Source organism: Rhinatrema bivittatum, chromosome 9 (assembly GCF_901001135.1).
Source record: "Rhinatrema bivittatum chromosome 9, aRhiBiv1.1, whole genome shotgun sequence".
In the NCBI taxonomy this organism is placed as follows: Eukaryota; Metazoa; Chordata; class Amphibia; order Gymnophiona; family Rhinatrematidae; genus Rhinatrema; species Rhinatrema bivittatum.
The window spans coordinates 22,974,718-22,998,962 of NC_042623.1; the positions used below are offsets into that span (position 1 = coordinate 22,974,718).

The following is a 24,245-nucleotide window of genomic DNA, read 5'->3' on the forward strand; positions in this document are numbered from 1 at the left end:
GACCCCTGTAAACTTCAATGTGTGTCTCCATTTCTGCTTGATTCCTAGAGCAACAACCAAATAGTGAACCTAAAAGGCGTGGAGACTCTAAGTGCTCTACAGAACCTAGACTTGTCCGATAATAATATCAGTAGCTTGGAAGGACTGGAAGGCCTTGAGCTGCTGCAGACACTCAATCTGAAGGATAATAAGGTAATGTCACCACATGCATTTGTTACATTTTTATTTATTTATTTGATTTATATTCCGCTCTTTGGCATAAGTTATGTTCTTTCCCAGATGTTCTACGACCAGCCATCTTTATGATAACTTTCTGCAACTAAAAACAAACTATTAGGTAGCATTGTAAAATAGACAGTATGTGGAAATGGGAGTGCTTCTGCGGATTTGGAGAAGGCCAGATATTCATCAGAGCAGAAATAGGGAAGATGTGGGAAATTATAGGCTAGTTAGCCTCACCTCACTGGTAGGTAAATTAATGGAGATTTTGGCTCAGGCCCATCTAATAAGAGTTGACAGAGAGAATGGGAGCCAGGGTGTGTGTGTGTGAAAATGGGAGTCTGTGTGTGAGAATGGGAGTCTGGGTGTGTATCTGTGGGTGTGTGTGGGTGTGAGATTAGGAACCTGGGTGTGCGATTCTGTGTATAAGAATGGGAGCCTAGGGTTGTGCTTGAGAGAGTAAAAGCTTGTGTTTGTGGGAGAGCATGTGAGAATGAGAGCATGTGTGTGTGTGTGTATGTGTGTGTCTGGTAAAGCATGTGAGAGTGAAAGCTTGTGTGTTTATGTGTGTTTGTGTGTATATGTGTAAGGGAGGAAGAGAAGAAAACAAAGGGAGAAAGAAGAAACAGAAAGAAGCGAGACCCTGAAAAGGAATTAGGAAAAAACGACAAAGGAAAAATGGGATAAAAGATAACAGGACCAACCGATTAGAAAAATACAAAGATTAGACAAAGGTGAAAAAGAAAATTAGTATGAGATTTAAGCAATTGGAATATGCCATTTTTGGGAGTGTGCATTTCTTATATTTTTTATTTTGCTCTTTCTTTAGAGTTCCATTGTTCAGGTCTGGTTTCTCAGGCTTTCTATTTCGGTTTTGTTTACATCTTTCAGTTTCTAATTTGTAGTCCCTTATTTCTATATTAGGTAAGGGACAGTCTCTGTTTCGCCTGTGTGTGACTGAGGTGTAGTTTGTAGTTTCTCTGTAGCAGTCTGGCTTGTTCTGCTACCCCAGTAGGTGGTGTATTAATATTCTAGGGCCTGATGTAATATTTGCATTGCTTTTTTATAAGGTTGCTGTTGAGTCCTGAGAGTCAGTGCTATGATTGTATGGTATGGCAAGGTTCTTGACATTTCTATTTTTTGCAGGGGTTTGTGTTACTTCACAAGGAAAGTAACTTTCAAACCGGTGCACAGGCACACATTTGCACACATACATCTGCCTGTACCCAGGGACACGACCATTTGATAACATACACACGTTTTCCTAGGATGTGGATAGATGGATTCAGGATGGATGGATTCAGGATGGATTATGCACCTCTACTAGCAAATGGAGACTGAGCAAACTGATGTTACAATATATATACCCCTGCAGTGACATCAGCCTGCCAGTATTCTCCATCTCCAGCAGATGGTGGACCTGCATCTCCCTACTGGGGATTGCTTCAGATGTGTGCCTTGGTCTGGCAGCTGTTTTTCATCCAATCTGGATTTAGCTGATTGTACAGCTTAAAGGCAGCGGGTGCAGAAAGCCGAGCGTGGCGGTAACAGCAGATGCCCTCTCCCCCCACAGCCGGAGACTGTCTCTGTACTCAGCTGGGAAGGGCTGAGCTCAGGTAAGCTTAAAAAAAAAGCAAAAAACAAAGATAAGATACCTTACAGAGACAGTAAAGGAGGGTTGTTCAGGGATTCCCCTTCCCCAGTCTCCAAGCTCGGCATGCTGTTCCAACATTCGTCTCACCCTGAGGGGGAGGTTCAGGGACAGGGGCAGCCTGGCAGGCTGAGCAGCCTCTTTTGGCTAGGCCCCACTCTGAGGCTTTTCCACTGCGTGCTGCATGGTAGGCCGTGCCAGGGTTTCAGTGCACTTTTGCTTATGCATTCGGCTGTCCTCTTTAGGACGTCGGTTCAGCGGCATGTCTCGGTGTGCATCCAGGTTGTGCATCCAGGTTTTGGATGCTTATTTGAGAGTCAGCAAGGGCGTCCAGGTTAAGCGGTGTCCAGCTTGGATGCGTGCTTATTTTGTGCGCACAAATTGAGCATACATTTGAGTGTGCTTAAGTTGAGATGCCTAGTTTTGTGACGCCCAGTTCTTGGGCACCTAGTTTTTGGATGTCTAAATTTTGGACGAATATATATATATAAAAAAATATCTATAATGGCGCTTCAGTCTGGCATGACCTCTGACTTGTGCCAGCACTGTTTAGAGGCTCAGGAAGAATTATCTTCCTCTGAATTTACTAAGCCTGGTTCTTCCCAACCTGATGAGGTTATGGGTAAAGGTGTCAGGATAAATGCCTGATATTGGGCAGCAGCTCAGTGGGCACAGCACAGGTGCCTCCTGATTTTGGCATGGATCCTTCTGCCTTTTTATGGGTAGAAAGAATTACAATCCCTGAAAACATTCTTCAGGCGCAGTCCTCAGCCCCGTCTAATCCTGTCGGGTCAGTCCCTTAGGCGGTGGCCTCTCCCTCTTCTGGTACTACGTTTAAGCATCAAAGTACTCCTCAAGCTACAGCTGTTCCTGACAGGAATCCAGAGGGCACTGATAAGGAGGCAGATTCTGACTCTCTGGAGAATGGGGAAATTCCTCCCAGAGATGAATTGCCAGTCCTAATTTCCCAGACATTGAAAATGCTGGGCGTTCCTGGAGCAGATTCCATGTCTGAGCCAAATTAAAATCATATTTTGGAGTCTTTGCATAAAGCCTCTTCTTTTTTCCCAGTTATGGAAGCCATTGATCTTGAATGGGACGCCCTGGAGGCAAATTTTAAAGGGGATCGGATCTTGGAAGACCTGTACCCCCTGGATCCAGTGGCAAGAGAGCATCTGCTTTTTCCAAAAGTGGATGCACTTGTCTGTGCCATTTCTAAATGGATGACTATCCTTTTGGAGGGAGGAGCAGCCTTGAAGAATGTGCATGATAGGAGAATTGAGGCTATCCTTAAGCAAGCATTTGAAGCAGTGGCAATGGCTTTGCAGATAAGCTTCCTGTTGTTCCCTGATGGCTCATTCTTGTTTGCTTCTCTCTCAGGAAGTTGATGACTCTGGAGTGTCTTCCAGGGCATTTATGGAACTCGCAACTGCCTTTATAGCAGATGCGGGCTGCGATTTGGTTTACACCGGACGCCAGTTATGGCTGAGGAATTGGTCAACCGATGCAACCTCCAAAGCTAATTTTATGAAATTGCCTTTTAAAGGCTTGCTCTTGTTTGAGAGCGAGTTGGAGAAGCTGGCCATTAAGTGGGGTGAATCTCCGGTTCCTTGGTTGCTGGAGGATAAGAAGCAGTTACCATGCCCCTTTGGTATGAGGGGTTGTCTCAGAGGTTCCAAGCATTTTCATCCCTACAGAGGGACGACCTTTCAGGGCACTCAGCCTTTTGGCAGGTCTCAGTCCTTTTGTCCCAGACAGCTCAGGCGGGGCAGGGACTCCCGACCTTCCCAATGAAGGTTTGCCGACCCACCCCTGGGAACAGGAGATAGGGGAACGCCTCTCTCTCTTTTTTCAAAGGTGGGTCAAGATCACATCGGATCAGTGGGTCCTAGAAGTGATACGAGAAGGATAGGCGCTGGAATTTTGCAATGTTCCTCGGGATGTGTTAATGATGTCTCCCTGCTACTTCCCGCAGAAGAAGCAGGCGGAGGAATGTACACTGTTAAGGCTGCTCAGTCTGAAGGCTGTGGTTCCAGTACCCGCATCTCAAGAAAATGCAGGTCAATTTTCTGTTTATTTCATTGTGCCCAAGAAAGAGAGCTTCTTTCATCCCATCCTTGATCTCAACCGTCATTTGTGGGTGTCTAAATTTTACATGGAAACATTGCGCTCAGTGATAATGGCTGTGCAGTTGGGGGAATTCCTGACTTCCTTGGATCTGTCCAAGGCTTACCTCCATATTCTTATCCGAGTGGAGCACCAATGTTTTCTGCGTTTTGCGGTGCCGGGGTGCCATTATCAGTTTCGAGTGCTGCCTTATGGTCTAGCCACAGCTCCCAGAACTTTTTCCAAGATTATGGTGGTGGTGGCGGCAGAACTAAGAACGGATGGGATACTAGTACACCTGTATTTAGATGTCAGGTTGATTTGGTCCAAGTCTCTAGAAGAGATCGGTCTAGTGACCCACAAAGTGATCTCCCTGTTACAGAAGCTCAGTTGGGTGGTGAACCTAGCCAAGAGCAGCCTTCAGCCATCTCAGTTGTTGGTGTATTTGGGTGTGTGATTCAACACAATGCAGGGCAGAGTTTCTAGCAGAAAAACTCGTATTCAAAAGTTGGTGTCTTAGGTGCATCTTTTGTTGAGCACTATACGACCGACAGGTACTTGAGTTGATGGTGGCAACCCTGGAAGTGGTGCTGTGGGTGAGGGCACATATGCATCCACTTCAGCGCTCTTTGCTGTCTCGTTGGAACCCACAGTCTCCTGACTATTCGATTCAGTTCTAGCTCTGATGGAACTCTGCTCTCACCTCCAGTGATGGTTGCAAGCGGATCATCTGAGAAAGGAAGTTTCTCTGACATTGCCAGACTGGTTGGTACTCATGATGGATGCAAGCTTCCAAGGTTGGAGAGCTCACTGTTGGGAACTAATGGCACAAGGGTGCTGGAATACAGAGGAGTCTCTGGAACATGAATTGACTGGAAGCCCGAGCTGTCTGTGTGGCGTGTTTGCAGTTCAGCAGCAGACTGCAGGGTCAAGCGATCCAAATAATGTCAGACAATGCAATGATGGTGGTTTATATCAATCAGCAGGGAGGATCCAAGAGCCAACTTATGAAATAGGCGGAAATGCATCTTCAGGTGATTTCGGCATTGCACATTGCAGGAAAAGACAATGTAAGAGCAGACTTTCTCAGCATGGAGAGTCTGCACCCAGGAGAATGGGTATGTAGGACGAGGTGTTCCAGCTGTTAGTGGATTGCTGAAGCCTTCCATTTAAAGATCTGCTGACGACTTCTCGCAGTGCAAAAATTCCTTGATTCTTCATTCACAGGAGAGATCCAAAGTCCTTGGTTATCGATGCTCTCATGCAGGTCTGGCTGGAAAACAAGCTACTTTATGCCTTTCCCCCATGACCCATGTTGGGCAGAATAGTTTGACGGATTGAAGGCCACAGGGGGATGGTGCTCCTGGTGGCAGCAGATTGGCCCAGAAGACTATGGTATGCAGATCTGCAAAGATTCTGGTAGAGACCCCCCTTTGTCTTCTTCCACACAGGAATCTATTGCAGCAGGGTGCCTGTCCTTCACGAAGATCTGACTCGGTTTTGTCTTACGGTATGGTCCTTGAGAGGGCTCACTTGTTGATGCGTGAATATTCTTCTGCGGTGATTGCCACCTTGCTACGAGCTCAAAAGTTCTCCACTTCCTTAGCCTTTGTGCGAGTTTGGCAGAGGTTGAGGCTTGATGTGAGGATCAAGGTGTTCTTCCTTGTTCAGTTAAGATCCCTCTCATTTTGTAATTTTTGCAGAATGGGTTAAATAAAGGGTTGGCCCTTAATTCCTTGAAGGTACAGATAGTGGCTCTAGCCTGCTTCAGGAGCCAGGTGAATGGTGAATCTTTATCGTCTCACCCTGATGTGCCCATTTCTTGAGAGGAGTGAAACATCTTCGTCCTCCCTTGTGGTTACCGGTTCCTTTGTGGAATATTAACCTGGAGTTGGATTTCTTGGCTGGCCCTACATTTCAACCTCTGCATAGCCTTTCCTTGCAGTTATTGACCTTGAAAACTGTTTCTGGAGGTGATTTGTTCTGCGCTTTGAATTTCCAAGCTGCAGACCTTGTCTTGCTAGGAGCCGTTCTTTAGGTGACTCCAGGAGTGATACAGCTACATACTATTCCTTCATTCTTGCCTAAAGTGGTCTCGGATTTTCACTTGAATCAGTTCATTTCCTTGCCGTCCTTGGATAAGGAAAGAGATGCAGAAGAATATCGCCTGTTGCGTCCCTTACATGTCAAGAGATATGTCATGAGGTATCTGGAGGTTTCTAAACCTTTTTGAAAGACGGATCGCCTGTTTGTTCTTCGTGGTGGAGGAAAACAGGGCAAACCAGCTTTGTGGGCTACAGTAGTTCGTTGGATTAAGGAGGTGATTACGGGTATGTGGATGCTGAAAAGCCATTGCCTACTCACATTAGGGCTCATTCCACTAGGGCTCAGGCAGTGTCATGGGCTGATGTTAGATTGTTGTTTTCTGTTGACATTTGCTGAGCTGCGACGTGGTCCTGCTATCGAGGAGGGATAAGACCAGGTATGGCCAGGAGACCGGAGAGAGGAGATACCCCACTCAGGTTCAGAGAGTGACACGGAGTCTGAGATGGTGAGGGGCGAGAGCAAGCCCAGATAGCCCAGCTAGTAGCAAAGCCAGAAGCAAGTCTCCTTCCGGTACCGCCTGCCCACTGTGTGTGTGTGTGTGTGTGTGTGTGAAAGAGAAAGAGGATAAAGTTTATAATATGTAACAGCCTGAAATATGTGTAATTCAGTTATCAGAGAAAAGAATGTGAGAACATGGTTATTAGAAAAATGAGAATAATGTGAGTAGAGTAATTGCTATAAGTTCTCGTAAATGTCAGCTGACGAATAATAAATAACTTGATCTAGGGACATAGATACCAGAATTTGGTAGTATTTTTCTCCAGTATCTGTGAAACAAAAATTTTTGTCTGAAGTGTATGTTTATTATTATTTTTACTATGTATGTATTCTTGTTCATCGCCTAGGCCTACTTTGTGTTAGGCGATTAATACATTTATGAAATGAAATGAAAATGAAATGCCAGTACAAACCCAGGAAGCAAGCCTCTCCCCTGCCCACATTCACAAGACCTCCAGTCAGCGTCTGCTTCAGAGGTGAACAAAGGAATATCACCTGAAGCTGGGATCAGGGGAAAGTAAGTTAGCCATGAGTATTAATATATTAAGCAGGCTAAGGTTTATGGCATGTGTGAAACCACCCATGATACAGAGAACTATCTTTAGGGAAAACTGGTGCTTAGTGGCCAGGATGTTAGAGACAGGAATTGTTATTTTCTAAATGCTAAATCCTGCCAAATCTGATAAATAAAAGTCTGTTTCTGAGGAGAATACCTGTTGTCTTTTCCTGGCTTAGGATCGTGAAGTAAGGTGGGAGGCAATTGGAAGTGTCCTGTAGCAGACAGGTCCCTGCACCCCTAAACATGCTTACAGGAAGAGGCCAAGACGGATCCTTGGTGGCACTAATAGATTTGTATGTTTTTGCTGATACTGTGGGGGTGAAGTCTCCTTGTACTGTCTAGGACCATCTTCAAAGAGAGGGGGACTGGCCTGCAATTGCCATTGTGAAAACATGTGTGTATGTTTATGCACATGAGAGTGCATGTGTGTGTGTGTGTGTGTGTGAAAGAGAAAGAGGATAAAGTTTGTACAACAACCACCTTCCTTCCTTTCTGTCTGCTATGGAGTGTGGGTGATTTTTTAAAAATCCTTATTAGTTTTATTTATTGGGTGTTATTTGATGTGTCTGTTTTGAAATATTTTATATGAGTTTTTAATTCTTGGATGTTGTTCTATTTGTTAGTTTTTTAAATTATTCTTTCTGTTGGTATGGCTTTACTACTATTGATATTTATATTTCTTGATATTATTGCTTTATAAGGAATGGTAATGTTTCTGTTTTTCCATTGTTGCACTGCATACTGAATTTCTCTGCATGTTTCTATTTTTATCTTCTGGTCTCTTTATTTATTTGGTGAGAGTCTGTATGTGGACTAAGGTGAGGTATTCTGCCAGCATTTAGTTTCTGTGTAGGGGATGTATAGTATCTTGGATTTTTCTCTTTTCCTACTAGGGGTAGATTGGTGTTTTAGGGCCTGGTTTAATATTTGCAGTGTTGCATTTTCATAGATAGAGTTGTTGCTCTTTGAGTGCTGTTTCGATATAGAAAGTTATTGTATTGTAATTCTGTTTTCTCATGTCTTTCTGCATGAAATTTCAGTTCATTGCATATAAATTGATAGGCATTTTGCATCAAAGAAAGCAGCGCTCACAGCCTAATGTAACCAAACATTTTTGCTCACAGCAACCCAATTCTTAGAGGGAATACTGGTTGGGAGGGGGATTGGCCACTAGCCCAAAGTACCTTTAAGTATATTTTTTGTGGAGGAACTGGGGGATTGGCCCTAAAGACCGAGAAGGTTTTCTTAGGTACCCATCTGTTTTTAAATCTACCCAGAATATATCAGATTAGGTCTAAATATATCCAGCTACAGTTAGCCAGATAACTTTAGGAGAGTATATTCAGCAGGAGACGTGTCCCCTGAATATCCGTGACAAGTTATCCAGGTAAAGTTAGCTGGATAACTTGTCTACTTGCCGGCTTACTGAATATGGACCTGTAGGTGCCTAAACTCAACTGAAATTTCACCTGGCGTTAGGCATCTAAAACCGAGGCTCCTAAATCAGGTGTTCAGCATTCTCTGAATTGGCCTTATAGCAGCATAATAAGTGGCAGGCGATAAAGACCATTTGGTCCATCTAATGTACCCAGTCTAACTTCCTCCTCTCTCGTTCACTTCTGCTTTTTGTAGATGGGGGTACACTGTATATTCCAGTGCTTAAACCAACAGCAGCTTCCCTCCATTTCTGGCCCAGGCGTGCTCAGATTCTATTACAGTGCTGGCCTCCACCACTTCCGTGGATGGGCTGTTTCAGACATTGTCATCTTTCCCTTTATTTTTTACATGGCCAGTACTTAAGCCAATACCCAGGGCCGCTTCTGTATCTTACAATCCACACAGCTGTTGGCCAAAAAGATCTGACGACCCCCCCACTCCCCACTCCCACACACTGTTCATTGATGTTTGGGATTTTACCATACTGGTTCCGTGCAGGTTACCCCTGCCTTCTAGGAAGCCCAATGCAGCTGTACCACTGCTGGTAGGGTTTTGACTACCATCTCCTGCAGCTTTGTATACGGTTATCTTGGTTTTTGCTTTTGTGTAATGTAATGGATCAAACGATATTATATAAAATGAAACTGTAAACCTAACTCCACTCCATCTTCTCACTATTGCTTGGCCTCTCATCACACTTCCTCCATTTGGCAAGAGGGTTTATTTAGTGCACTTAGCAGCACTTGGTTCACCCCCATGACGCAGCATGCTCAGATTCATGGGAAAGATGTCGCATCTTTACATTTTAGGCGGTTGGGCCAGCCTAGTGGCTCAGTGGCAGTGCTATGTGCCGTGGCAGAGGCCTAGTTCTGATGATTTCCAAGCTTGAGTTCTGCTTCTTGGGCCAGCCTGGGTTGGGGATAACAGAAAGGTATTGCTCCCAACCCCTGGAAGGAGGAATGATGACACTTTGTAACCAGATGTACAGTTCTGAAGTGTCTGGTTGAGCTCTGTCACCGCCACAGTTAGGTTAGTTGGGAGGAGGGAAGAGAATTAAGAACTGGGAAAATACAAAATGAGTTACAAATAAAGGCTCATGGCTCTATAACTAGGCTTCCTGCTCAGCTCGATCCAAAGGAGCAAGAGAAAACTGCTGGGCCAAAATAAGCAAGTCTAAAGGATGTATTCCCACTGGGTGTGGCATTTGTATATGAAACCCGCCCGTCCAAAATACCCATCACATTCAACTATGCTCACTTCCCAAGTGCTGAATCCCAAATAGCACCTTAATCTGTTCTGTCCATTAGATGTTCTTTCTTTATTTTGTAAACAAATGGCTGGAGATGACAAAACAACATGAGGATGATATTTAGCACTACTTAGCCTGATAAATAGTGTCTTATCTGGCTAAATGGTAGACACTAAATATCTAGCTATGTTCAGTGTCCATCATTTAACCAGATAAGTATTTATCCAGCTAAATAGGTAGCTGGATATCTTGGGGGTGGGCAATGGGCGGATCAAGGCAGGGCAAGTTATCCGATTATCTTAACCAAATAAATGTCTTTTCCTAGCGTGTAGCAGATGGACTCAGGACCAGTGGGTATAGTGTACTACTGATAGCAGTTGGAGACAGATCAGATTTCAATCTGACGTCAGCTCTAGTACATATACCCCTGCAGGAAGTGCAGCTCTTCAGTATTTTCCGTCTCCATAGCAGTTAGGGACTCTATGCATGCTAGCATAGCGTTAGAGTAAATTTTACCAAAGAAATCCAAATTAAGAAGAAATCTTACCTCTACAGACGAGCCCCGCTCTCCTGTGGTGACACCCGTTGGGTCCCTCCCCCAGTCGAGATTCCCGAGGTGATTTCCGCGATCCCTCGGAGGTGAGCCTTGGTCCAGCGGCCGACCTTTGGCGGGGACCTAGCCCCCGACATCGGGTGAGGCTGGAGGCAGTGGGTGCAACCTCGAGCGCGGCAGTGAAGGTATTTTCCCTCTCCCCCTGCAGCCGGAGACCGCCTGGAATGAAACCGGGAAGCGCCGAAACAAGGTAAGATAGAAATCTATTTACAAGTCTCCAGTCTCCGAAGCTCGAGGAGACGCACAGGTCGCCAACCGGAACCGGTGCCACCGGGTTGATCGGCCCTAGCAGGGCTAGACCCTGGTCAGATCCTAGGGCCCTCCCACGTGGAGACCCTCCGAGGTGGTCGCCATATTGTCCACATGGTCACCGTCACCATTTTGGCCCTGTTTGCCGCCCTGTCTGCCGTCTCGATCCGTGCGCACAGAGGCGAGCCGTGCGCAAAAATACCTTGTGTGCACAACGATGCACGCACAAGTGCTAGGCGCACAAGCGAAGCGCATAGCCATGTGCTCACTGTGCTGGGCGCATAACTTCGACCCTTGCGCACAACAGTGCGCACATCGCTCGGCACCCACGCACTAAACCTACACGCGCATCTTCGACGCCCAACTGTACTGTATGCGCACAAACCATGGTTCCACCTGAAAATAAGCTCAATGCTCAAGGCCTTTGCCCTGCATACCACATTAGAGCTGCACAGCATGAGGAGGCCACAGCCCTGTGTATACAGTGCGAAGAGGCCCTAGGGGACCCAACTCATGGCCCTCCCCAGCCGGTACCGGACCCCAGCCCTTCGAGCGGTACGCCAGACCTAGCATCACACAGCGGGATCCCCCCTCAAACAGGGCTCCCCAGGGACACGGTGCCCCCTAGTCCAGACCCAGCTTCTATCTCCTGGGTGGAATTCTTCAAACATCTGCATACCTTCGTCCACATGCAACCAGGGCCTCCTACAATGCGGTCACAGGCACCACCAGAGGACCTCAACATGCCAGGACCCTCTATGCCCAGGAAGGTGATCCCATCACCCAGAAGCCCCACCTTCGGGGACACAGACATCTCAGATGAGGAGTCAGAACCCCTGGAGGAAGGGGAATTCCTTCCGGGGACAGAACCCCATCGAACCATGAGATGCTTCTTCACCAAGGACGAATTTCCAGACCTGGTCACTCACAGCTTGAAAGAGCTTGCCATCCCGGGCACAAGCGCCTCGGGAGAACCTAAGCCGAACCCACTTTTGGAGGGACTTCGTCAGACCTCCTGCCATTTCCCACTATTACAAGCCGTCCAGCAACTAATTGACCTGGAATGGGAGGCCCCAGAAACTACGTTCAAAGGGGACCGGGCTCTGGCAGCCATATATCCTCTGGACCCTGCCGCCAAAGATCTCCTGGCATGTCCAAAAGTGGATGTCATGGTCTGTGCGGTCTCGAAGCGCACTACTATCCCAGTGGAGGGAGGAGCAGCACTCAAGGATGCTCAAGACAGAAGTCTGGAATCTATACTCAAACAGTCCTTTGACGTCTCCGCTATGTCTTTACAGATCGCGGCCTGCTGTGACATGGTGACACGTGCCTGTTTAGCGCAGACCAGGAACAACACTCCTGGGGAAGCCCTGGAATCAGCCGTATCATTCCTCACGGACGCTGCTTTGGATCTGATATGCAAGGTAGCTAGAGGAGTCTTATCCACCGTGGCAGCCAGAAGACAAATCTGGCTCCGAAACTGGTCAGCCGACGTATCCTCCAAAATGAGACTCATCAAGATGCCTTTCAAGGGAACACTCCTGTTCAGAAGCGAACTAGAGAAACTAGCCAACAAGTGGGGCGAGTCCCCACTGCCACAGCTACCGGAGGACAGGAATAAGAGAAACCAGCGATCCTTCCCCCGGACCTTCAGGGGCAGACGATCACAGCGCTTCAACCCATATAGAAGCTCATATCAAGCGGCCTGCCCCACAGGCCGGAGCCAGTTCTTTCGGAACAAGCACAATAAAAGGGGAGCCAGCTTGGGCCCAGGCCCCAGCCGCACCCCACAATGAAAATCAGCTGACCCATCCAAAGAAAGAAGCCATAGGGGGCAGTCTGGCCCTATTCTACCAAAGATGGGTCGAGATAACTTCGGACAAGTGGGTCCTCTCCAACATTCGAGAGGGATATTATCTGGATTTCCACCACCTCCCTCCAGACAAGTTTGTGGAATCTCCCTGCCACGACCCTTCCAAGAGAATGGCAGTGGAAGCTATACTGACCAGGTTACTAGCCTTAGAGGCTATAACACCGGTGCCTTCACAACAAATAAACACTGGCCATTATTCCATCTATTTTATCGTTCCCAAGAAGTAAGGAACGTTCAGACCTATCCTGGACCTCAAGGCGGACAACAGTTACCTGAAGATTCCCAGCTTCTGCATGGAAACCCTACGCTCGGTAATAAGGGCGATACAACCGGGAGAGTTCCTTACCTCCCTGGATCTGTCGAAAGCCTACCTACACATTCCGACCCATCAAGAGCATCAGCGTTTTCTACGGTTCTCGATCCTGCACTACCTTTCAGGTTAGCCACTGCACCCCGGACGTTCACCAAGATCATAGCGGTGGTGGCAGCAACACTGAAGAAGGAAGGAATCCGCGTGCACCCTTATCTAGACGATTGGCTGATCAGAGCGAAATCACCAGAAGAAAGCCACCAGGCAACCAACAGAGTCCAAACTGTACTGGAGAGCCTCGGGTGGGTGGTCAACACAAACAAGAGCTGCCTGCAGCCCTCCCAGTCTCTAGAATACTTGGGAGTCCGGTTCGACACCAAAGAAGACAAGGTCATCCTGACACCGACAAGGACATCAAAACTGATGACCCAGTTACGAACACTATTGAGCGAACCTCCCCCCACAGCATGGGATTACTTACAAGTTCTCGGCCTCATGGCATCCACACTGGAGGTAGTCCCATGGGCACAGGCTCACATGAGATCCCTACAACGCTCACTACTATCACGATGGAATCCTCTGTTTCAGAACTACACCGTACGGCTTCAGCTTCTGGACAGAGTTCGGGCCCAACTACGATGGTGGCTATAAGAAGCCCATCTGCGCCAGGGAATGAGACTATCCTCCCCACCCTGGATCCTACTCACCACGAATGCCAGCCTACGAGGTTGGGGAGCACACTGCCAGGAGCTAATTGCCCAAGGGCAATGGAACAAAGAAGAGTCGGGATGGAATATTAATCGCCTAGAAGCCCGGGCAGTCAGACTAGCCTGCCTAAGGTTCAGTCACAGACTCCGAGGAAAAGCGGTCAGAGTGATGTCAGACAACACCACAACAGTGGCCTACATCAACCATCAGGGAGGAACCAGAAGCCAACAGGTGTCTCTGGAAATAGACCCCCTAATGTCATGGGCAGAAGTGAATCTTCAAGAGATCTTGGCCGTCCACATTGCCGGGAAAGACAATGTCACAGCGGACTACCTCAGCAGAGAGAGTCTAGATCCAGGAAAATGGAAACTGTCAACCACAGCATTCCAATTGATAGTAAACCGTTGGGGAACACCAACCATGGACCTCCTGGCAAGCCGGTCCAATGCCTAAGTACCCAGTTTCTTCAGCCGCAGGCGGGAACCCCAGTCCCAGGGAATCGATACCCTGGTACCGACCTGGCCACAGGAGACTCTGTTATACGCCTTCCTGCCGTGGCCCCTATTGAGCGCGATCATCCACAAGATAGAACACCACAGGGGACAGTACTTCTAGTGGCCCTGGACTGGCCAAGAAGACCATGGTACGCAGACATGCGAAGACTGTTGGCAGGGAACCCCCTGCTGCTGCCTCCACACAGAGACCTGCTCCAACAGGGACCGATCATCCACGAGGATCCAGCTCGATTCTCTCTTATGGTCTGGCCATTGAGAGGACTCGCCTAAAGAGGAGAGGATACTCGGGAGCAGTAATTGACACCCTACTCCGAGAACGCAAGTTCTCCACATCCTTAACATACATAAGGATTTGGAGAGTATTTGAATCCTGGTGTGAGGACCACGACATCATACTACACACAGTCAAAATTCCTACGATTTTGGAATTCCTACAGAACAGACTACAGAAGGGATTGTCCCTCAACTCCATCAAGGTACAGGTGGCGGCCTTGTCATGCTATGGAACCAAGAACGAGAGCGGCAGCATAGCCTCTCACCCGGATGTCTCCCACTTCCTGAAAGGAGTCAAGCACATCCGACCACCCCTAAAGTGGCCAGTGCCTCTTTGGAACCTCAACCTGGTCCTAGATTTCTTAGCAGGAACCTCCTTTAGACCTCTTCGCGACCTGTCTCTCCGACTATTAAATTGAAGACAGTCTTCCTGCTGACAGTCTGTTCAGCTCGTCGTATATCCGAGCTACAAGCACTGTCCTGCCGAGAGCCGTTCCTCAGACTCACCCCGGGAACCATCCAGTTACACACAGTTCCGTTGTTCCTCCCCAAAGTGGTGTCTCACTTTCATCTCAGCCAAACCATCTCGCTACCATCACCAGATGAACATAAGAATTCGGAAGAGGCTCAAAGTCTACAACATCTCAACGTCGGCAGGCTCCTAGTCAGATACCTGGAAAGGTCGGAATCCGTACGAAAGACGGACCATCTATTCGTCCTCCACAGCGGGAAGAAGCAGGGGGAAGCAGCCTCGCGAGCAACCATAGCCCGCTGGATCAAAGAAGTCATCAAGGCGGCCTACGTGGAAGCAGGCAAGCCACCGCCTTTACAAGCCAAGGCCCATTCTACTAGAGCCCAGGCAGTGTCCTGGGCGGAAACCAAGATGCTGTCACCCGCCGAGATCTGCAGGGCGGCAACATGGTCCTCCATCCACACCTTCTCCAGGTTTTACCACCTGGATGTTCAGGCTCAGGAGGACACAGCATTTGCAAGGGCAGTACTAAGTGGGTCACGGGCAGCCTCCCGCCTGGTTCGGAAGTAGCGTTTATACATCCCATTGGTCCTGAGTCCATCTGCTACATGCTAGGAAATGGAGAAATTACTTACCTGATAATTTTGTTTTCCTTAATGTAGACAGATGGACTCAGCATCCTGCCCATGGCTGCCGTTACTCATGGAATTCCCGGGGGACATCCCCGGTAGCGAGTGATTCAAGGGTAAGCCATGCTTTCCTTCATCTAGGACACCCAACCTACCGGGTGTCGACGTTTCCCGGTTGAGGGCACTGGCCGTCTCCAGCTATAGCCAATTCAACCAGTTCAAATTAATCAAGTTAACCAAGTTATAAAGTTAATCAAGTTATTCAAATTAGTCAGTCACACATATATCCACAATGCTTTTCGAGGAGAATACTGAAGAGCTGCACTTCCTGCAGGGGTATATGTACTAGGGCTGACATCAGATTGAAATCTGATCCGTCTCCAACTGCTATCAGGAGTACACTATACCCATTGGTCCTGAGTCCATCTGTCTACACTAAGGAAAACAAAATTATCAGGTAAGTAATTTCTCCAATATTTAAACTTATCCAGTTAACTGAATAAGTTAGAGTTATCTAGATATAACATATCCAGCTAACTAGAACTTATCCGATTATTTTTAGCAGCTTAGCCATGCTGCTGAATATCCCTTCTAAGTTAACTGGATTAGTTTTATCCGGATAACTTGAATAACCAGATATCTTTGAATATTGGACCCTTAGGTGCATATAATTGATTGGTTATTGTCCAATATCAATGGGAAAGAAATCCTGTGATTTACAGGCCAGTGGCAGCAACTTGAGTTTTCAAGTGATGGACATGATCAGGGATGAACTGAATAAAGACAGAGATCTTGCCAAGTACCGTATATTTTCCAGAAGGCAGGCTTTGTTTGCCTCAAGTCCACAATCAGAATATAGCAACCTAGAAAAAGCAGGGTACAAATAATTGAGTCCTCATTAGAATCAGAGTCTTCAAAGTCATAGTTTCCCATTGTTTATTTTATGTGTGTCTACTATGAAATACAAGATTTTATTGTGCTTGGGCCACAGGACAGTTCCTACAGTATGTCCGTACTATACGGGAAGAACTTAAATGCAGATGATTTAATTTGTATATTGGTACCATGGTATTGAACCAAAAAGATTGCTTACTAGGGATGAATGTTCCTACCGTTCTTAAGTAACAGATACCCGTTTTCAGGTTTTTGCTGACCAGGTGATGAAAAACTTAAGGAACTGATAAAGGATGCCAGATCCATTTTTTCACTGTGTAAAATGTTCTGAGGTTATGTTTCTGTTCTTAAACAGATTGCTGATTTACAAGAAATAAGAAATATTGAAGATGTGCCTGTTCTTCAGGAACTTAATCTTTTAAATAACCCCATACAGGTAAGAAGGAACTAACCGGGAGCTTCAGCGTCTTAGATAATGAAAGGTGATTAGAGATTTGTCATGGAGCTGTGTCACCTATTTAAAAATTAAACACTAGACTGAATTTGAAGTATGCTGTGCATACTTCACACTTTAAAAAAAAAAAAAAAAAGGTCAAATTTGCATTGGTGCATGGAAAATCTCATTCAGGGGGGAATTTTCTAAGGGATTTTTGCAGGTAAGTGGATGGGTTACCTGCGGAAAAAACCCATTTGAAAATTGCTTCCCATCTATGCAGGAAAAAGGGGCTGAAGCCGAGTAAAGTATGTGCAGGAATTTCATCTTGAAATCTTGTCTTACTCTGTGAACTTTGCAGTTGCAAAATACACGGGCTAAAGAATTTCCATGGCACCATCCATCATAAGATTTTCAAAGGGAAAGTCTTCTACCTGCAGGCCTGCAAGCACCATAGCCAGTTTAAAATTGGCTTCTCAGTGGCTAACCATTTTTGGAGATGATTTATAAGTAGGGTAAAATGATGGGGTAGATGCTCCGCATAGTCATAGTAAATGAACATTTTCTGTGTGAAAAAGCACAACTTTGCTAGAACCAAAGCTGCTGGGACCATTTTTTCTAATGAGGTCCCATTTTGGGGAACTGTTTTGCCATGGGGTCTGAGTCCTTAGGCTGTGGTGCAGTTGATACAGCCCAGCAGACAAACCATCTGGGCCTACGCCGACATCAGGCAGACATGTTCAAGCTGATTCTATGTTAGGGCTTCAGCTATACCAACCCCTTTCCCCGCAGGTTGAGTCCTTGGGTTCTGGGGCCAATAGGACTTAGGTAATGGTCTCGCAGAGAGCAGTTGGGCAGAGTCAATGAGCAGGCCAAGGTCAGGATGGGCAGAAGTCAAGCAGCATCAGAGGTCAGGCAGAGGTCAGGGCAGGCGGAGATCAAGCAGCGTCGGTTTCCAAGCAGATATCAAGGCAGGTAGAGGTCAGGCAGCATCTGTATCCAAGCAAAGGTCAGGGCAGATGAAAGTCAGGAAGTGTCAGTACCCAAGCAGAGGTCAAATCCAAGAAACAATCAAAGAGAGAAGAAACTGAGGCAAGAGGGGTAGTAACTAAAGAACGGAGAAGAATTGGAGTAAGACAAGATAAAGAACTAGACAGGAGGCAAGGCAAGGAACTGGCCTGGAAACAAGGTAGATAAAGAGCAGGACCAGGTTCAAATCAGGTGAGGATCAGGGCAGAAGACAAGGCAACATGTACTGCAGGCAACGAGGCATGGCAGGAGAACCTGCTGCTGAGGCACCGGCTGGGACACTGCAAGTCTCTTTCCCATCACGGGGCTTTCATATGGGGTTGAGGTGTGCGCACACATGCCTAAGAAAGGCAATGGCGGCGGGCCAGAATCCAGATGGTGATGTCGGAGCCACTTGCAGCAATTGAGTCATCCTGGAATGAGAGAGGCCAGTTGTGGGGCCCCTCCCATGACCGACTGAACATTACAGTACTCCCTCCCCAGGCCTCCAGGCTTAGGCTTTTGGGGAAAGAAGCGATGGAATTCTGCAGTGAGTTGAGGGGCTTGAACATTCCAAGCAGATGAGATAACACAATTTTCCTCTGATGCGTCTGAAATACAAGATGGACTGCATGTCATATTCAGTGTCCACTTCTGAAACCACATTAGTAGGCTTGGGTAGGGACTGAGAGGAGACATGGAAAATATTACAAACTCTTGAAGTAGGAGGCAGCTGAAGTCGGTAGCTGACCAGTCCTACTTGGTGGAGAACTGGTAAAGGCCTGATGAATCATGGGGAGAACTTCATGGAGGGGTTCTTTAGGCAGAGATTTTGAGTGCTGAGCCATACCTTGTCTCTCGGCTTGAATTGTGACGCTGGATGGCAGCTCTTATTGGCCTGTTTCTTGTATTTCTCTATGGCTGCGAAAAGGAGCTGTCAGGTCTGCTGCCAGCGTTCTTCAAGATCTCGGGCTAGGGTATTAGCCATGGGACACGGAACTGTCAGGGGAATCAGAAGTGGGATTCGAGGCTGCCTGCCGTAGGCTATATAGAAGGATGAGGTGCCCACAGATTCATTAGCATGGTTGTTATGGCAAAATTCTGCCCATGGTATTAGGCAAGTCCTGTTGTCAGTTGTTTACATATGCTCTTAGGAAAGCCTTGAGAATCTGGTTAGTCTGCTGTGTCTGGACACTGGCTTGCAGATAGTAAGCAGATGCACAATCTGAGGAGATCTTGAATTTTCGGCAAAGATTCTTCCAGAACTTAGCAGTGAACTGGACTCCTCAATCTGAGAGCACATATTCAGGTAGGCCACGGAGACAGAATACACATTGAAAAAAGAGTTAGGTCAGCTTTGAAGCTGACAGCAACCAAGTGAGAGTTTTGACAAGTGGTCTACTACCACCCAGATTAGGGTACAGCCTTTGGAGAGAGGAAGATCCATGATTATGTGGGAAAATTTGTGATGAAATCTATGGCTGTGTGGGACCATGGCTTATCAGGGACTGGCAACGGCTGTAACAATCCCCAAGGTCAGGCGTGAAATGACTTGTTGGCTGTGCAATTAGGGCAGGATTCAACATAATGACAGACATCTTGTGTCTCTTGGGACAACCAATAGTGATAAGAGAGTAATTCCAAAGTTTTCTTGGTGCAGGGATGGCCAGCTAGGCAGGAATCATGTGCCCAATGAAGAACCTTCTTCCTAAGTTATTTAGGGATGACTGTCTTCCCAGGAGCTACTGGGATTGCGGCAGCGCCAGGATTCATGCAGGATCAATAATGTGATGGGATGGTTCCTGTGTTTTGGATGCCTCAAAGGATCTGGAGAGAGCATCTGTGCATCAGTTCCTCTTTGCTGGCCGATACTTAAGCTCAAAATCAAAGTGATTAAAGAACAAGGAACATCTGGCCTGTCAAGGGTTTAACCGTTGTGCCTACTGAAAATATTGGAGTTTTTTGTGGTCAGTGTACATGGTGACAGAGTGAATGGCTCCTTCTACCAGGTGACGCCATTTGTCCAGGGTGAGTTTTATGGCTAAGAGCTCCCTGTCCCTAATGGTGTAATTTGCCTCTGCTGATGTGAACTTCTTAGAGAAAAAGAAGCAGGGAACAAGCATCCTGTTGTCATTGTGCTGAAAGAGGATAGACCCCACTCCGGTAACTGTCGCATCTATTTCTACGGTGAAGGGCTTCCAAGGATCTGGGTGCTGCATCCATGAGGCCTCGAGAAATGCCACTTTGAGCTGCTCAAAGGCTCGAATGGCCTCCTTTGGCCAGTTCTTGGTATCAGAACCCTTCTTAGTAAGAGATGTTAGAGGTGCAACTAGGATAGAATAATTATGTAAGAATTGCCAGTTGTAATTTATGAAGCAAAACAATCTTTGTAGAGGTTTGAGGCCAACTGGTCATGGCCACCCTTGTATACCCTGAAGCTTTTCCGGATCTATGCAGAGACCATGATGAGAAATAATATATCCCAAAAAGGGTAATTCCACCTGCTCAAACATGCACTTCTCTAGTTTCACATAGAGGTGATTTTCGCTGAGTCTTTGTAATACCGTTTTTATATGCTGGCAGTGCTGAGAGAGAGAACGGGAAAGGATGAGAATATCATTAAATAGATAAGCACCCAGGACTGGAGGAGGTCTCAGAAAATTTCATTGACCATGTGCTGAAAAACTGCAGGGGCATTACACAGGCCAAACGACATAGCTAAGTACTTGTAGTGTCTGTCTCGAGTTTTAAAGGCCATCTTTCACTAATCTCCAATGCGGATACAGAATCATTATAGGCCCCCCGAAGGTTCAGCTTGGTAAATATCTTCACGTCCTGCAAGCAGTCAAAGAACTCCATAATCAATGGTAAGGGATACCGGTTCTTATGTGTGAAGGCATTTAGGCCCCTGTAATCTATGCTGGTCTAAGGGACCCATCCTTCTTTCCATTGAAGAAGGATGGGTCCTACTATCCCAGACCACCAAGCTCTCAACAAAGCAAACGAACTAGCCAACTACTTCAAAACAAAAATCACCAACCTTTCCCAATCAATCACATCCAACAGCCTTACCCTAACACACCATCTCACATCCTTGCCGCAACAAACCACAAGCCTGGATTCATTCGAGCTCACTTCTTCACTGGAGATTGAAAACACACTCAAAAAATTCAAACCTTCCTCCCACCCATCTGACCCAATACCAACAAATCTCCTCATCGCCATACCAAACACCATCTCAAAACCAATTGCAGAAATTATCAACACATCCCTTTCTGAAGGTTTAGTTCCTAACCAGTTAAAATTGGCAATACTGAAACCATTACTAAAGAAACCAAACGCTTGCACATCAGACCCAGCTAATTTTAGACCCATCGCAAACTTACCACTTATCGCCAAACTGATGGAAAAAATTGTCAACAAGCAACTGTCAGATTATTTGGAAGATCATAACATTCTATCCCCAGCTCAATATGGATTCCGAAAACGCCTAAACACCAAATCGCTCTTACTATCTCTCACTGACACAATCCTCGTTAATCTGGAGAATAAACAATCTTACCTGCTCATTCTTCTGGATCTTTCCGCTGCATTTGATACGGTAAAACACTCTACTCTAATAGACCAACTAGCCAACATAGGGATCAAAGGCACAGCCCTTAGATGGTTCCATTCCTTCTTAAGCAACAGATTCTACAAAGTAAGGATAAACAACAAAGAATCGCATCCAATCCTGACAGAGCAAGGAGTCCCACAAGGATCATCACTTTCACCCACCCTCTTCAATATCTACCTCCTCCCTCTCTGCCATCTACTCTCAAACCTTAAGCTTACCTATTACCTCTATGCAGACGACATACAAATCCTCCTTCCGATCACAGAATCCCTTCAAAAAACCATCACGTACTGGAACGAATGCCTACAGCCCATCAAAAACCTACTCTCAAGCCTCAGCTTAGTATTGAATGCTAATAAAACCGAAATGCTCATTGTCTCCCAAGATCCACGCACAATCTCTTCCAGCCTTTCTCTACCAAACACAAACAACTCATTCTCATCTGAAGTCAGAGACCTTGGAGCATGGCTAGATAATCATCTAAACCTTAAAAAGTTCGTAAACAATACCACAAAGGACTGCTTTTACAAACTGCAAGTCCTCAAAAAACTTAAACCCCTCCTTCACTTCTCCGACTTCAGGCTAGTACTACAATCCATCATTCTTTCCAAGCTCGACTACTGCAACTCCCTGCTACTAGGTATTCCCGCCAACACTATCAAACCATTACAGATGGTTCAGAATTCAGCGGCTAGAATTCTAACTAGCACTAACAAAAAAGATCATATCACCCCAATCCTTCGGAACTTACATTGGCTCCCCATTAAACAAAGGATACTCTATAAGGTACTCACTATCATCCACAAAGCGACAAACAAATTAGCCCCCATCACATTAAGCTCTCAACTCCAACCGCACACTTCCTCCAGACCAATCAGAAGCGCATACAGAGGAACACTGCATGCTCCGCAAATAAAATCATCATTGAGCAAACGAGCGCTATCTTCAGCAGGCCCACACCAGTGGAACACGCTTCCCCCAGATCTTAGACTAGAACCCAGTCATCAAGAATTCAAAAAAAGACTGAAGACTTTTCTCTTCCAACAAGCTTTCCCAGACGCTTAATCTTACTGTGACTGACAGACTTCCTAATTACTGACAAACTTACTGTGACTGACAGACCTCCTAATTACCAGGTATCCCTTAACTATGGACGCTGTATCAAGTACTATTTTTAAGAATCTGCAACTGGACAATTATCTTTGAGCTCAAAAATTCACTTTATTTCATATATATATTAGGCACTGCTTATATTTATATTTATTGCTACGTTAAATAGTTATACTTCTTATATAAAATATTATATTTCTTTATTTATTACCAGTTAAAATATTATTACTTTATTTAGCACTATGTTAAATTGTCAACCAGTTATACTGTTCCATATGTTATACGGTTCCATGTAAAGCTCCGCTCTTTGTTGAGCAGTTCTTCGTTGTATGTAAACCGGAGTGATTTGTAGTCCCTACAAGAACGTCGGTATATAAAAATTAAAAATAAATAAATAAATAAATGAAGGCCAAATGAAACCATGCTCCAGATTCTCCTTAATGTAGGCTGTCATAGCCTTGGTTTTTAGAGCAGATAGTGGTAGATGCAGTCTAGCGACCTTCCCTGGCAGAAGGTCAATGGCACCATCATACGACCTGTGAGGTGCAGTGTCTTAGCATGTTTCTTACTAAACACATTGGAGAAGGCAGCTTATTGTGGAGGAAGCCCAGGAGGAGCTGGCACGGCTGTTTGGGCAGCAGTCTGGATAGACTGAGCCAGTCCCATTGTATTGAACGTGTAGTACAATTGTTTTGTAAGAAAAGTAGGATTTAGCGTTCCTAGAGGCAATCTGCAGATCCAGAAATGGATCCACTTGCTCAGGTGGCCTGGAGCTAATTGATATCCTTTATCTCTGGTCCTCCTTCAGTTACCACTTTATCTTCTCTTATGCCCAGCCAAGAATTAGATGCTCTTTCAAAAGCAATATCCTGAGACCAAAAAAAAAAGAAAGATCCCCATCAATTTTCCTTTTAAATGGGTAGACTTACATGGATAACATTAACCAAATAGTCAACAGAACTTATCTTTTGTTGAATATACTCAGTTAAAGTTCACAAGTAAATTCTAAAAGGAGCATATGTGCGCCCATAAACACATGTATTTGGAACACGAGCAAAAATATGCTCAATTTTATATCGTGCCATTTAAAATATTCCTACCACGCGTACTCACAAGTAGAGAGGTAGAGAAAGAGAGAGAGAGACTCTTTTAAAGAGACAGTCTGACACACTATATATGTCACTGTAAGAGGGGTACTTTTAACTCAGGGTGGGTTTTGGGGGGGCAGTGTTACAAGGGTTTACAGACCAATGTAACACTGCCTCCCCCCCCCCCCCAAAGTAGGATACATACAGAGTGTCTGATTGTCTCTTTAAAAGAGTCTCTCTCTCTCTCTCTCTCAGTGCTCAGGATCCCTCTGGCCCAAAATCTCCAGACTTGCGCCTCATCAGGACCTGTAGTAAAATTATGCAGGTAACAACGTGGCGTGTGTATTTGGGGGTTACGCGCATACTTCTTGGCCTATCCCGGAACGCCCCCTCTTCTGCCTCCTTATTCTTGACACATGTACAGGTAAGTGCGTGCATACTTCCTGGCTTCTTAAAATTTTCGCACAGCCTCCATATGTGTACATGGGGCCGTTTTTGCGCAAGCAACTCTTTTAAAATCTACCTGTTAATTAATATTTGAATGTAAAACAAAAACAGGCCAGCAGCAGCCCGATCTTCCCCACCCACAAAATAATCAAAAGAATGGTGTGGGTGTAGTGACCCAACCT

At 46.0% G+C, this 24,245-nt stretch overlaps 1 protein-coding gene across 2 annotated transcripts in view; it reads left to right on the forward strand.

Annotated features, from left to right (window-relative positions):
• The window catches only part of LRGUK (leucine rich repeats and guanylate kinase domain containing), a 161,021-nt gene that overhangs the window by 42,510 nt on the left and 94,266 nt on the right, over positions 1-24,245 (forward strand). For both annotated transcript variants that reach the window (XM_029616833.1, XM_029616834.1), the window contains exons 7-8: positions 49-192; positions 16,717-16,797. In XM_029616833.1, coding sequence (XP_029472693.1) covers positions 49-192; positions 16,717-16,797 — 225 coding nt within the window. The remainder of the gene's footprint in view (positions 1-48; positions 193-16,716; positions 16,798-24,245) is intronic.